General features: G+C 41.0%; 1 protein-coding gene across 1 annotated transcript in view; it reads left to right on the top strand.

Moving 5' to 3' along the window:
• The first annotated feature begins 136 nt into the window (after positions 1-136).
• Positions 137-15,072, top strand: part of pdcd11 (programmed cell death 11) — a 17,429-nt gene continuing 2,493 nt past the window's right edge. The window contains exons 1-34 of the mRNA XM_008282857.1: positions 137-216; positions 649-768; positions 1,033-1,179; positions 1,311-1,475; positions 1,744-1,905; positions 2,003-2,123; positions 2,278-2,453; positions 2,572-2,679; positions 2,787-2,999; positions 3,089-3,213; positions 3,307-3,367; positions 3,874-4,020; positions 4,908-5,159; positions 5,294-5,419; positions 5,519-5,713; positions 5,877-6,047; positions 6,150-6,363; positions 7,127-7,273; positions 8,048-8,160; positions 8,308-8,807; positions 9,008-9,070; positions 9,336-9,432; positions 9,628-9,717; positions 9,852-9,948; positions 10,065-10,242; positions 11,265-11,321; positions 11,406-11,528; positions 11,699-11,821; positions 12,135-12,303; positions 13,154-13,291; positions 13,390-13,533; positions 13,697-13,947; positions 14,053-14,221; positions 14,326-14,479. Of these exons, the coding sequence (XP_008281079.1) occupies positions 667-768; positions 1,033-1,179; positions 1,311-1,475; positions 1,744-1,905; positions 2,003-2,123; positions 2,278-2,453; positions 2,572-2,679; positions 2,787-2,999; positions 3,089-3,213; positions 3,307-3,367; positions 3,874-4,020; positions 4,908-5,159; positions 5,294-5,419; positions 5,519-5,713; positions 5,877-6,047; positions 6,150-6,363; positions 7,127-7,273; positions 8,048-8,160; positions 8,308-8,807; positions 9,008-9,070; positions 9,336-9,432; positions 9,628-9,717; positions 9,852-9,948; positions 10,065-10,242; positions 11,265-11,321; positions 11,406-11,528; positions 11,699-11,821; positions 12,135-12,303; positions 13,154-13,291; positions 13,390-13,533; positions 13,697-13,947; positions 14,053-14,221; positions 14,326-14,479 (5,098 nt within the window). The 5' untranslated portion in view covers positions 137-216; positions 649-666. The remainder of the gene's footprint in view (positions 217-648; positions 769-1,032; positions 1,180-1,310; positions 1,476-1,743; positions 1,906-2,002; positions 2,124-2,277; positions 2,454-2,571; positions 2,680-2,786; positions 3,000-3,088; positions 3,214-3,306; positions 3,368-3,873; positions 4,021-4,907; positions 5,160-5,293; positions 5,420-5,518; positions 5,714-5,876; positions 6,048-6,149; positions 6,364-7,126; positions 7,274-8,047; positions 8,161-8,307; positions 8,808-9,007; positions 9,071-9,335; positions 9,433-9,627; positions 9,718-9,851; positions 9,949-10,064; positions 10,243-11,264; positions 11,322-11,405; positions 11,529-11,698; positions 11,822-12,134; positions 12,304-13,153; positions 13,292-13,389; positions 13,534-13,696; positions 13,948-14,052; positions 14,222-14,325; positions 14,480-15,072) is intronic.

Raw genomic sequence — 15,072 nt, forward strand, 5'->3', positions numbered from 1 at the left:
AGCAAACCAATCTGGCGACACTATTGGTCCAAAATAATGTCCCTCAAGCAAAACCTCAAACACTATCACTGAATGGCTAAAACTAGTGCCAATCATCCATTCTTCTCTGCGATTGGACCAAAGATAAACCGCCCATATGAGTTATTTCTTCCGGGTCGCCACCATGGCGTGTTGCTGAACACGTGAGTTTTGGTGTCCACAAACCGGTGATTTAATGTGAGTATTTAGTAATATTAAATACAAACATATGTTTAAATGTTGTTAGACTTTATCTGGAAACGCTTTTTTTTGTTGCTAGCGGCTTGGCATATATTTGTTTAATATACATTAGCACCAGAGTATGCAACAGTTAGCTATGTTGTCGTTTAGTTCGGGGTTAGGGTTGCTATATTGATGTACTGGAGAGATGCAGCGAATCCAGGTGGACTCGATATAGATAAATTTGAACATCTAGCGCTCAGGCTTTCAGTGACTTTGTATTTGTGCATCTGTAACACTTTAAAATAATCACCTCAAAATTTTGATTTACTCACTGACTTGTATAATCCTGTAAGGATCACCTTTGTACTTGTGGAAAGCAATGTGTTTATTTATAGTCTTTTAGAGGTTTAGAAAACTTTTGATTTGTAGTGGGCTTAATTTTGTCAGACATCTAAACCAATAAACATGGCATCAATGGAGGAGGACTTTCCTCGAGGAGGGACAACGAAGAAGCCCAGTGAGAGTAAAAGAGTGGTGCAGCGGGCAGAAGTGGACAACTTGTTTCAGGTAGAGTTCAACTCCTTTCTTTCTCTTGCTGCATCTGACTGCAACACCTCTATGTTGTCAAGCCCAGTCACTGTTTGTGACTCTGATGAAATGGTGTAATTTTGATGATATTTATTTATTTGTTTTTAGATAACATGCCTTTCAAACCTGCTGATGGGTTTTGGGGTTCAGAGGGCAAATGCACTCTGTTGTATAAGTGTGACTGTATATTGCAATTTTAGAAGGTGTCAGTAAAAAGTACTTCATATTGAGCACTTCTTGCAGTCAGATGAAAAAGCAGAAACTAAGAAAAGAAAGGGGGCCACCAAAGATGACAGCAAGAAGCTCAAGAAGCAAAAGACAGATAAGAAACAAACAGATGGCCTGACACTCAACGCAGCTGCCAAATGTGTGGAAATTCTGCATATCAAGGTAAAACATTTGTCTGTAAACGATGTATTTTGATAGTTTGTTAGATGTGTGTTAGATAGTATCACACAAGAACAGTTTGGTAGGATTTGGCAGGGTGCTCAGCTCAGTGTCTGTCTATTTCTTTTTCTCAGAATGTGAAAGAGGGCACGCTGATGCTGGGCTCTGTGAAGGATGTGACAGACTTTGAGGTGACAGTCAGTCTGCCTTGTGGCCTGCAAGGCTTCCTCAGCATCAAGAACATCTGTGACTCGTACGCAAAGCTGCTCACTGAGCAACTGGACTCAGCTGATACAGAGGTAATAATAATAATACATATATTTGTATAGCACTTTTCCAAAACTCAAAGACCCTTTACAGGATAAAAGAACAATAAAAGCAACTAAGGCCGGCTGATTGAGTGAGGATTTGAACATTGTGGAAAGTGTGAATTTGGCTCAGTTTGTAGGGCAGGTTCACAGTTCAGAGTAATGCATATGAGTCTACAATGGTGTTATTTTCTCCACGCTGTTCATACAACACATTCCAGGATGTTTTGAGATACATTTCTGTATTTTTACTTCACAGGAAATCTGCTCTTTGCCACACATCTTCCACCCTGGCATGGTGCTCAGATGTGCTATTGCCAAGTTGGATACAACTAAGAGAGGATCTCTTAGTATCCAGCTGTCTGTCAATCCAAAGCTGGTCAACAAAAGTCTCGCCTCAAGTTCTCTGAAAGCTGGCATGGTGAGCCACTAAAGAGCATCATCAGTGAAGCAGTTATTTAATTGTGAAAACATTAATCACTAAAACTGCATGTATCATATTGTTATTTGTGATTTAGGTCTTGACTGGGTTCGTGGAGAGTGTGGAGGATCACGGCTGCATAGTTGACATTGGCATTAATGGCTCTAAAGCTTTTCTGCCTAAGAATGCCATAAAAACCAAACAGAACAACCCAGGAGGTATGGAAATATTTTTTGCACACATTTTGGAATATAATCTTTGTTAGCTGCATTCTTCTTTTTTGTACATAGTAGAATTTTGTGCCACACACTTTTTCCCTGTTTTAGTTTAGTAAAAACTACTCAGGAATCTGTGTGTTCTCTATTTGTACAGAGCTGAAAGCGGGTCAGTATGTGACTTCTCAAATAGAAGAGGTGAAAAACGATGGACGTGTGGTCCACCTTTCTGTCAACCCTGCTGCCATCGCCCAGGCCTGTGCTGAAGCCAAGCAGGGCTGGAACCTCACCAACCTTCTGCCGGGCCTTCTGGTCAAAGCTACCATCAAGAAGGTAGAGACCAATGCCTTGAGAATATAATATGAAAACATCCACTGTCCAAACATGTCCAGTCGACTACTCTGCCATTATGACAGCTTCAGTTAATAAAGTCTGCATGTTGGTCTTGTAGGTGACCAAACATGGTCTGCTTCTGGACTTCTTGTCCTCCTTCAGTGGCCAGGTAGACATCCTCCACATGGAGCCAGGACAGACATCGAGCTACACCGAAGGAGCTCAGGTAAAACTGGCCTGGTGTGTCCGACACAGTGTTTGTGTTGTTGTATTGTTTTTCTGCCATGTGCCAATATGAGATAAAAACCCCTCTTTTTGCATGCATCCACCCAGGTGCAGGCCCGTGTGCTGTATGTGGAACCATCGTCCCGTCTGGTGGGACTGAGCCTCCGCAGCCACCTCGTTCATCCTGGGGCTGTGGTGGAGACGTTTCCTGCTGGTGGGGACCGGATTGGTGAGGTGATACATGAGTGCAAGATGACCGCTATGCACCACATGTCTGGAGCCATGTTGGAACTGCCGGACAAAACACCAGCCTTTGTGCATGTGAGTCTTTTGATAATATTAAATGCTGCCTGTAAGTATTCAGCCACTGCAGGCTTGGGTTGATTTAATTTTGTTGTCTGTGTTGGCAGATTAACCACCTGAAAGAGTCTCATGGGTCAGCTAATGAAAACAGAGTGTTTGCCAAGCCTGTGCACACCTGTAGGGTTCTGGACTTCAGCCCCATGGACCAAATTCATTTTGTTAGTTTACGCAAGTATGTCGCACCTAACTTTTGTGTCTTATTCCACAGTAAGCATGGATCTCACTGTTCTGATGTAATGTATTGACAACTTTCGTTTGATTCCAGGAGTATAATTGCGAAGCCTTTTTTTAGATACCATGATCTTCAGGCTGGTCAGGTTGTAGAGGTAAGAATAAAAAAACATCGTCTTTTACCTGTCAATCATGGACTTGAACCCAGTTTTTGAAAGATTTGTTTAAAGAAATAGAAGGCGCGCTACTTCAGCAGAATAATAACGTTAAATAAGAAAATATAACAGGAAATTGGGCCATAAATTATAAGATTAGGACTGAAAGACTGTCTAGATCAATTCTCTCTGTGCAATGACCACATATGTAACACCATGGATGTATTTAGGCCAATATGGAAAATCTTTAAATCAGTGGGAAAGAGGATACATTCTTTATCTCCATCTTTGCAGCAAAATTCCTCTTTGTGCATCTTATGGGCATGAAACCACAACAAAATGTGAATAATAATCATTCTTAAAAGTGATGCTGAATGCCTGTGAGCAGTGGACTAACCTCTGTTGAAATTGCTGTAAAACTACCTGTTTAACTACCTTCTCCTATTACTTTTTTTTTTTATCCCGTGTCTCACATTCGATTAACATCCACGTGTATGTTCTTTCAGGGGACAGTGTCAGTCCTGCTGAATCATGGCATGGTGGTGCATCTGTCCGACCACATTAAAGGCCTGGTGCCTCGGACGCACATTTCTGATGTCGTCCTCAAGAACCCAGAGAAGAAGTACGTGGAGGGCATGAAAATCAAATGTCGGGTCAGTGCACTTTATTTAAACTTTCCAAAACCCCAGGCAGTTTCTGGGTATTTTGTTGCTCCTGTGACTTCTTTACTCGCTGTGGTCTCATTTTTCACTTCAATGTAAAGTCCTGTACCTCTACAGAAACAGCACAGCGATGACTAGAAATAGAAAGAACTAAACCTCTCGTGAAGTATGACAATGTCATAAATGATAAAGAAAAACGATTGAATTCCTTTGAATATTTATTTATTACAAATTGAAATTACGACATTTTTCCAATTGTTTTTGAATGTTAGCAGTACTGGGAAAAATAGTGGCTCCACATAATATGCATATTTAACTACTTACATTTTATAATACTTTGCATGCATGTCTCCTGTCTGCTCTGTGTAAACACAGCCTGCAGTTTAGCCAGAAAGTCCCTGATTTTTTTTGTAGCATGACTGTCTCAGCTACGTCACTAATTCTTGTCAGTTGCACCGAGGAGTTCAGAATTTTTGTCTCTAACAGAATCTGGTTACTGCAAATTATTGGTGAATTTTCAATGACGCATGTAGAACGAATTGATTTTGAAGAAAATCACAATTTTAACATAACGTGTTTGTGTTTCCAGGCCGGCCAAATGGCACTTCACCGATGAGTCATTCAGTGACTTTAGGAAAAATCAATATCTGACCATTCTTTCTGTTTTTTTTTTCAGTGACTTGCTCTGATAAATGCTCTAATTTTGCAGATTCAAAAAACTTGTATACATGTTTTTTAAGGACAACCTAACAGAGGGTTAAAGCCACTGACAAAAATCACAGGAATAACCAGACTACTTAACTGTGTGGCCAGATTATCATAAAATTTTTCATATTTGTCCTATTCTCTGGTGTTTGTGTGTGAATATGTGCCTTCAGGTGCTGTCAGTGGATGCAGAGAATAAGAAGCTGTACCTGACCAGAAAGAAGGCTCTGGTTGAAAGCTCCCTGCCATTGTTCCTCAGTTATAATGATGCCCGTCCCGGCCGAGTGTCCCATGGCTACATCGTGTGCATCAAAGGCTTTGGCTGCATCGTCCGTTTCTACAATAACGTCAAGGGTCTGGTACCAATCCACGAGCTCAGCTCTGAGCCCATCATCAATCCTGAGGAGGTTTTTTATGTCGGGCAGGTGAGGAAATCAGATACTTAGAATCATCAGTCTGTTTTTAACTTGTGGTTTGAGGTTGAATATGTTTGAGAACCATAATGTGTTTGATTTGGCATCTGATAAGTAGCTGATGTTTGGAATGTTTGATGGTTCAGGTGTTAAAGGCAAAAGTTCTTCAGTGTGACCCCGAGAAGGCAAAGATGGTGCTGTCATTTAAAGCAGCGCTGGAGGGGACAATTGAGGACGCTACCAATCCTCAGTTTGACTGTGAGGTGGGGCAGGTAAGATGAATTTCTTGTAGTTGGTTTGTTTTTCTTTCCATTTATCTCAGTGGATCAATTTTTTTCTCATCTTCTATTTGCAATGTTTTTGTGGTGCAGAGGGTGGAGGCAAAGTTGTTGAAAAAGTCAGTCAACGGTGTGGAAATGGCCATCCTTCCCAATGATGTCCGTGCTTCACTACCCATGATGCACCTCTCTGATCACATGTCCAACTGCCCTTTGATGTGGGAGAGTCTGCAGGAAGGAGACATCATCTCGAACCTCGTCTGCATCAGCAAGAACAAGCAGAATATTGTATCCTGTTGTTTTTATTGGTTTTGCACAAATGAAAAGTTCACCTCAACACTGCTTTGATTTAGTGATTCTATACAGTATGAAATATGTTCTTGTTCTACCAGGAAAGCAAGTTTACACATAAATACCAGAAAAGTTTTCCTTAGCTGCTTCTCATTTAAAGATTCTCACCAAGAAACCAACAGTGAGATGGTCTCTGGAGGAAGGACTGGCTGCCAAAGACTTCTCTGAGATCACAGTTGGAACTCAACTGTTCGGATGGATCAAGAACATTATGTCCTACGGTGTCTTTGTAGAGTTTCCGTACGGCCTTGTTGGTCTTGCACCTAAATCGGTGAGTGAACGGTTTTAAATTATTAACCTGAAAATATCTACTTTTGAATCACTTATTCATTTTCCCCATTAACCTTTTCTTCTGCTTTTTGTTTTATTCAAGGCCATGACCGACAAGTTCCTCAGTGATACCACGGCTGCCTTCCAGCTGGGCCAGACGGTCATTGCTAAAGTGACCAACCTGGATGAGGAGAAGCGGCGATTCCTGGTCACGCTGAAGATTTCTGAGGTCATTTCTCCACAGGGGGACAATCAGACTAGACTCATTAATGGCCTGCAGGAGAGAAAAGCTGTGGGTGAAATGCTGGCTCGGACAGGTATGCTGTCTCTTTCTATCTGACGTTAATTAGACATTAACAATTGCCTTTACTGTTTCAAAAAAAAAGTCTGAGATCACATTCACAAAACATTAACAGATATGATGATTTGCTCTACTCCATAGACTTTATGTTGAAGGCGGATGTAGCCACTGTCATGTCACTCATTATTACGCATTTTGAATCCTGGATCAAGACCATCAGATTTTATTTGTCACACTGTACTACAAGGCCATGTGGTAACAATAAGAGATGATTTAAAAAAATATAGAAATAATTATAGAAAAATTCCTTAAAAAATAGAAAAAGCCATAAATAATGAGGTAATGAGGTCGAGATTAGAGTCAGACTTGGATTTTGACAATTTGGGCATCACCCTATTTGTTTTTGGGATGATATTTTACAAAAGGAATGTCATGATATTGAAGAAAATCTAAAATTAGCAATTGCGGCCATAACCTCATTAGGAACATGTTTAATGGGGAGAAAGATCAAAAAGAAGAAGGGTCAATTCTCACAATCTGACTTTTTTTTTTTTTTTTTGCAACCAGAGAAGTAGCTTCCCGCTGGCCGTCAAACAGAATGCAAGTTTAAAGCACTTCTATCCTGACTTAATGTTTATAAACCAGAGGTTACATCCATCTTTTATATAGTCTATTGGGAAGGTTCTTATTGTTAACTTAAGATCATCTGCAATTGTGGCACCTCATGTTTTGAGTCATCTAAAGGTTGGTTTTAGTGTTGTGCTGCTCTTTCTTTTTAGGTAACAGTGAACTCCGCCAGCATTTGGCTGCTCTGTCTGTTGGTGAGAAGCTGAAGCTGACCGTGGACACCGTGAAGGAGGGTGCCACATTTATATCCGACGATTTGACCGGTGCTACCATACAGGCCACCAAGCATCACATCATGGGTACATTTTCAACAGGGAACATTTGAACATTTTGAACACCTCTAAAATTCCCAATTTATTGTCTATAAATATGTGAAATTATTTTAGGAATTTCTTGTGTTTCCAGTTACTTATAATCCATGCAATTACCTGACTTGCACAATAGACCAGACTCGTAGGTGTTTAATCAATCAATAAATCAATCAATCAGAACGTTATTGTCATTGCACATACAGAGCAACAAAATTTACTTTACAGTTACATCCCGTCCAAACAGGAGGGAGAAACTGTCGGGTCAGCCAGCATGAGCAGTGCCCCTAATTATTTCAACCTAAATGTTACATTACTGGTTAATTAATTCTGTTGCTTTAGAGCTGAAACAAGTAGTTTAATGTTGTTTGTAATTAGAATAAGTTGGTAATTTGTGTTGTTTGGACTGTAAATATGATCAAACAAGCTTTTTGAAAAGTTCAACCGACTTTAGGAATTATGATAGTCATCTTCACTATAATTTTATATAGCAAAGAATTCGTGAAAATAATCTAATAATCTGCATATTAGTCAATCACAGAAACAGTCACCATTTGCATGCCAATATCAGTGCAATACAGTGAATTCAATGTGTGCCCTGCGTTGTAGTAGTGTAGTAATTATTGAAACTGATTTGTTACATTCCCTACACTGATCTACACTATAGTAATATCATGAGGCTACAGAGAAGTTTTTTCCACTTACAGCAGTGTAAGATATACACATATGCAAGCAATAACTTTCCTTTGGCTGCGTGTTTTTCAGGTGTTAATCTGACCGAGGGACAGAAAGTAACGGCGGTCGTCCTTCATGTTGACATCTTGTCTGCTTGTGTTCACGTTTCCATCCTTCCCAAGCTGTTGATGAAGAAGAGATCTGTAAGTCTTTTTTTCTGACTTGTTAAATACTAAAACACATTTTCACATTAACTCAGTTGGATTACTTTGAAAGCTCCACTTGTAAATTACATTTTTTTTGTAGTTTTTCATTATTGTGATTGCAGTGTTTTGATTTTCTATTCATAGTTGACTGAAGAATCAAAACACACAGCGATGGTACAGTTCATAGACAAAGACTTTGCTGTCGTCTCACTGGACAACACGGCACAGCTGACTGTGATCCAAACGAGCAGCAACCTGAATGATGTTTTGCTGTCTGAATCAGAGAAGCTGAAGGCTGGTATGACTTTGGCAGTAGAAGTTTTAGAACCTAGCTGTGAGCAGATCCAAGGGCTCCCCCTGGTGTCATGGGAGCGCAGTGCACCGAAGCGACAGTGCACGACCTCGGAGAGCCTGACTGGCTCCAACGGTCACTGCTTCGGTGAACTCCTGAAGGGGAAAGTGCGGACGGTGAAGCCTACCTGCATACAGGTGACGCTAGAAGATGGAAGCACCGGCAGCGTGCACGTGTCTGAGGTGATCGAGCCTGCAGAGGTGAGCCTGGGGTCCTTCCCCACGTCGTCGGTGAAGGTGGGCAGCGTGGTCACCGCCAGGGTCATTGGAGGACGAGAGGCCTCCAGTCATAGGTAAACGTAGCTCCTGTGGCTCATTTCACACGTTGTAAAAGACACATCTCAAGTGTTATTCTGCTGTTTTTATTCCATTCTCAACCAATAAATCCTTTTAATGTTAAGATGTTTTTTTGCAAGTAATTGTTTGTTTAAATTGTCTTGAACTTCAAATTAATCTAAAAATAAATTATTTAATTAAAGCTTTTTTGTTCCAGATTCTTGCCGTTCTCCCATCCCAAATTCAGATACACCATTTCTGAGCTCACACTTATCCCCAGGTAACTGTATAGTGCAGTTCACTGTATATTCTAATTAACCTGATATACTGCATGATAACCTGAATATCGGGTAATCCTAACTTATTGTGTCATGGCAGCAGCCTTTTGTTTCAATAGAAAGACTTCTACAGTAACTAATAATTGCAGTTGCAGTAATATTAAACCTGTTGTGTTGACTGCTTATGTGCTTTGATCTGTTTTCATCCAGCTCCTGCACATTTGATGGTTTATAAGTTTTTAATAATTTTTCTTTTTCTCTTTGTAGCAAACTGGACAAGAGTGTAGATTTCAAACCAGTTACAGCCAAAGAAAAACTCAGCAGTTATAAGGTCGGGGAGGAGATTACGTGCTTTGTATCAAAGGTAAGCTTTAGAGATTGTAATGTTTTGCCAGAAGTAACTTCATTTTTATCTTGGTAGTTTCTCTAAAACTTTAAATGATTGTACATTTTAAAAAAAACATACGATATGAATACAAAAGAGAAACAGAGGAGTTATAGAATACAAGAACTCTGGCTTGCCTTCTTTCTTTCATAGTTAATGTGTTTCTGTCTCAAGTTTCATCCAGATAGAAAGTGTTTAGAAGTCACCACTGATCCTTCTGTTACTGCGACGGTTGAACTACTGGCAATGATCACCGATCCTAAGGTAAGCTGATACAGCTGCTTTGTTCACATTGTTTCATTTCATTTTCATCACAAAATTCAAGTCTAGAAGGACTTTTAAAGTTGAAGGGGATAAAAAAACAAGTTTTGATTAAACCTTATCCTGCTTATTTTTAGGATGCCAGCCACCCACAAAAACTGTACAAACTGGGCCAAGCAGTCCGCGCTAAAGTGGTAAACGTCACTTCTAACCGCATTATGCTGTCGCTCACAGGTAGGAGCAGATCAGACCGTATGTTTTATGTGTTATTTTTATTACTGCTGACACTTCTGTAATCTGTGTCACAGAAATAGTTTTAATTCAATTCCTTGTTTCTTATTGTCTCCCAGGTGCCCATGAACTAGAGAAAGGCAGCACTGCTTTGGGAATAGTGACTAATATTCAACCACAAGCAGGTCTCCTGGTCAAACTTCCCTTTGGCGGCAAGGGGACTGTGTCCATCACTGACCTTGCTGATGCCTACAAGCCAAATCCCCTGGATGCGTACAGCAAGGATCAGCTTCTCAGGTCAGTAGATGCAGCAGCAAGCTCTGGATGAAGTTTCTTTTAATATGTACTGCATTCAGCTTAAGGTAGATTAGATACAGAGGAGGGATGATAATTTGAAACCCTGTTAATAATACACATGATACTATTGTAAATAATGACGCACCACTATTTATCTGGTTAATACACAACATACAGTACAGTCATAGCTACAGATTTGCTCTCCACCTCCCTACTCTTGTATTTTAAGTGTCATTTATTTGCCAAAAAAGAGACAAAACACACCAAATTAAAGATATATTCATGTTCTGATATATTCAGCCAAATTTTACGTACTGTTTTCTCTTTTTATTGAACCGTAGTTAGACTGTGTGAATCTGGATATAATAAACATATTCACTGTGGTTTAGTCGAAACAAATAATAAATGTTATTTGCCGTCTACTTGTCCTGGTTTTCATAGTGAAATCTTTCCCTATTTGGGGAGTCTAACTGTGGGCTGAACTAATGGGCAGAATATCAGTTATTGCCAGCTACGATCAAAGAAATTTTTATTACCACCAACTACCTTTAAAACTATGGGTTGACAGATGTTTGTTGTTTTTTTGTTGTTGTTTTTTTTTTGTTTGGTTGTTTGTGGTTGTTTTTAGATCCAATACTGATTATCAAGTAAGCAAAGAGACGGATCAAAATCTTGGTGTCAAAATTTTGAATAGCAAAAACTCCAATAGGTCTTTGTTTCTTTATGTTTTATATGCATAAATAAGAGACCTTTATCCTTCAATGTTGATTGGTTATAACTTGTGACTTGTGACCAATCAGATAGTGCTGTGGGTGGGACATAACAGTTGTGATAACCAGAAAATGTTGAATATCTGATCCAGTAATCACTCAACTCCTATTCAAAGCCCATTTTAGTTGCCTTAAAATAGATACAGAGTTAAATTTTTTCAACAATTTTCCTGAGGGACCCTACCAAAGGGATTAATAAAGTTATATCTAATCTAATCTAGTCTAATTTTTTGCCTATTTTTCTCACCCCAGGTGTTACCTTCTTGGTAACGAAAATGGCAAATGGCAGTTGTCTCTGCGTCCATCAAGGTAGGAGAAGGTGTAAAAGCTGGATTTGCAGGTTTTTGTCAGAGCTCTAGAGAACATGTGTCTCATTATTATGTGCTCCTCCAGGCTGAACCCACAGCAGGAGAAACTAGTAAAAGACCCAGAAGTGTTGTCTGTCGACAAACTGAAGGCAGGACAGATCATCAGAGGCTACGTGAAGTCTGTCGGAGAGCAGGGGGTCTTCATCAGGTGACTGAGACATTCATCCAGGACTGGATGTACAAGTTGCTTAGATTCAAAGGAACTTATAAAAGGGACTGCGGGTTGTTTTAGAAAATGTCAGCAGGTATCGCATCATGCCCTCTCTCCTCCTCATTATTTCTTCTAACATCTCTTTGTTCTATGCGCTTGTCTTCCAGGTTGTCAGGAAGCATCACTGGAAGAGCCGAACTTCAGCAGTCGACCAAGTACTTTGTTAACAACCATACGGTCCTGTCTGCTCACCTGCCTCCCAACACGCTGCTCACCACCAAAATCCTCAGGTAAAATATCACTGTTCAGCTCTGAGTTTTATCAGAAACTTGTAGAATTTGTCCAGATTTTTTTTCAAATTTCTGGAACTCTGTCACCAAAGTTACACATCTATCCGGTGTTTGATCAGGGCCAGAAAGCCTTGAATGTAGACTGTTAGAATTTTTTATTTTTTTTTAAAAATCATATCAGATATCAGAAATTGATTAGAGCAAACAGGAAGGCTCCAGTGACACAATGCAGATGACAAAAGATCCTTCTCAGGTAACAGCCACTTGTAGATCCATCTTTAAAGTCAGCAATTCCTTCTATTCTTGTCCTCAGTATTGATGAAGAGGAGGAGTTCATCAACCTCTCTCTGCTCCCCGTGGACACTGGGAAGTCAGACATCCTCCCAGAGTCTCTCGGTCTGCCACTGCGTCTCTTTGGAGAGGAAAAGAAGAAACATGATACAAAGAAAATGAAGAAACGCAAACTGTCTGAAGGGGAACAGGTAACAAGGCAACGTCAGTTTCCTGTCACTCCTGCATCAAGCTGTCTTTGTTAATATGTCCAAATGGTGCTTTTTTTATATGCTGGAAGACACATCTTGAGCATTTCCACCCTTAACTGCAGTGTAGTAAAGACCATCTAAAAAAAAACTGATTCAGACTTATAAGTTTTCATTCATAACAAATCTAAGGATCCAATCCTACAAACTTGTGGTGTGGAGCTTTCTGTGTCTTTATTCTTCTTCAGAATCGGTTTGCAGTTCAAACATGTACAGCTGAATTACACCAATAATACACTTTGCCAGTGTGTACCGTAGAGTAGCTTTACAGTGTTTGAGCAGAGTTGTAGGTGAGCTGGTGTGCTCTGGCTGCAGTTGGTGAAGAGGAGCAGGTGGAGAACTTCATATGTCTGCACATTCCAGAGGAAGCAGTGATGTGGAGTTACATCTAAGACATTTTAAGGCAGGAAGGGATTATTTTGATGGGAAATGCTTCTAAATACTTATCTTTGACACAAGGAGAACAATTTTTCGGAGTTAAGTCAGTAGCCCTGGAGGTTTTGAAGTTAATATTTATGCTTGATTCATTAAAGATACTGATACTAAAAGATTCTGCATTGATCAGTCATAAACCTTTATCATACTCTATTGCAGATGCATAGTTGCCCTTGTAGAAGACTACACAAAATTTAAGCTGAATATACACATGCAGACCTTTCCATACTTGCACATGCAGAAGATTAGATTAGCAGACACTAATCTAACTCTGTGTTTTCTCTCTGCTCTTCTTGGAATATGTGTATTGTGGTTTATTTAAGCCTTGATGTTAGTTTTCTGCTTCTTCATTTGCCAGAAACAAGCAGAGCCTGAGGTCCCAAAGAAGAAGAAGAAAAACAAGAAAGCAAGAACTGATGACAGTGACAGTGGAGTGGAGGTGTACTTCAGAGAAGAGGAGGAAAAGGAAGATGAAGAAAACCCTGTTCCTGCAAAAGTAAGCAGCCGCTCAGTAATATTTGCATTTCTTTACATGAAAGTAAACTTACTATGCAGAACTTGAAATTTTCATTTTCTCCTCCTCTCACTCAGCAGGTGACCTCCAGCTCAGCAGCTCCATCCAGACTGCAGGTGGCAGCAGGTTTCTCCTGGGACGTTGGACTGAGCTCCCTGAAACCTGCCGCTGCAGCACTGGACAGAGACTCCAGCGATGGAGAAGACCAAGACGTAAGCACTAAGGTGAGACGACCGTAAAGGAGCATAGGTGATCTAAAGGTTAAGATGGAACAGAACTTTTAACACAACTGTTTCCTCCATATCCAAAAATTTGAACTCTTATCTTACTATAAATCTTCTTTTCCTTTCTCTGTTTTGTCTTGAATCTACTCCTCTTGTCTCTTAGCCCCAGAAAAAGTCTCGCCATGAACTGGAGCAGGAGAAAAAGGCAGCGGAGAAGGCCTTGGTACAGAGAGAGACTGAGCTGATGGATCCAAGCCTGCGGCCCGAGGATGCTGCTGCCTTCGAGCGCCTGCTTCTCGCTTCACCCAACAGCTCGCTGCTCTGGCTCCAGTACATGGCTCACCATCTGCAGGCAACGCAGATCGAACAAGCTCGTGCTGTGGCTGAGAGGGCCCTCAAAACGATCTCCTTCAGGTAATTGATTAATACATACAGAAAAAAAACTTGAAATCAAAATAGTCATCAATTACAACAACATATGGGTGTATTTTTGTAACATTGTGTCCTGCATTGGTCCAGGGAGGAGCAGGAGAAGCTGAATGTGTGGGTAGCCCTGCTGAACCTGGAGAACATGTATGGCACTGCGGAGAGTCTGAAGAAGGTGTTTGAGCGGGCGGTGCAGTTCTGTGAGCCCATGCCAGTGTACCAGCAGCTGGCTGATATCTACGCCAAGTCCAACAAAATCAAGGTTCAGTAAACCAAGTGTTTAACTCACCTGAGCTACGTGGAATAAGTTGTTCTGTAGCCTCCAATGTTTCTGTCTTGTTTACCTTGTTTTGTGTTTGTATCCAGGAGGCGGAGGGCCTGTATAAGACGATTGTGAGGCGTTTCCGTGACAATAAGGCAGTGTGGTTCAGCTATGGCACCTTCCTGCTCCAGCAGGGTCAGAGTGACGCTGCCAGTGCTCTCCTGCAGAGAGCGCTGAAGAGTCTACCCTCGAAAGAAAGTAAGATGGCCTGCTCAAGCATAGACACATCATGCTTTATGTTCTTGATACTAGGAGAGTCAGATAAAATGCAGAGTCAGATGAACAAGCACTGGAGCATCGTGGTGAAAGTGGAACTGATCTGGAAGGAAAAGCTCTCGATTTATTGATCAATCAATGTTCCAACCCTCCCCCATGGTTATGAGCTCTGGGTAGTGACTTAAAAAGTGACACTGTGGCTAGAGACTTGTCAAAATTAGTTTCTTCTGTGGGGTGGCTGGGCTCGGCTTTAGAGATAGGGTAAAGAACTGGGACATCAATAGGGAGATCGGAGTAGAGTCACTGCTCCTTCATGTCGAAAGGAGCCAGCTGAGGTGTTTCGGACATCTGATCATGATTCCCCCTGGGCAACTTCCTTTTGAGGTTTTCCAGGGACATCCACCTGGGAGGAGATCCTGGGGTAGACCCAGAATTCGCTCGAGGGATTTCATGTCTCACCTGGCCTGGGAACACCTTGCGATCCCCCCGGAATACATTAGAGAAACACCCCTGGGGAGAGGGATGTCTGGGAAGCGCTGCTTAGCCTGCTGCCACTGTGACCCAACCGTGGATAA

The sequence above is a fragment of the Stegastes partitus genome, unplaced genomic scaffold (assembly GCF_000690725.1).
Source record: "Stegastes partitus isolate 25-593 unplaced genomic scaffold, Stegastes_partitus-1.0.2 Scaffold288, whole genome shotgun sequence".
Classification (NCBI taxonomy): Eukaryota; Metazoa; Chordata; class Actinopteri; family Pomacentridae; genus Stegastes; species Stegastes partitus.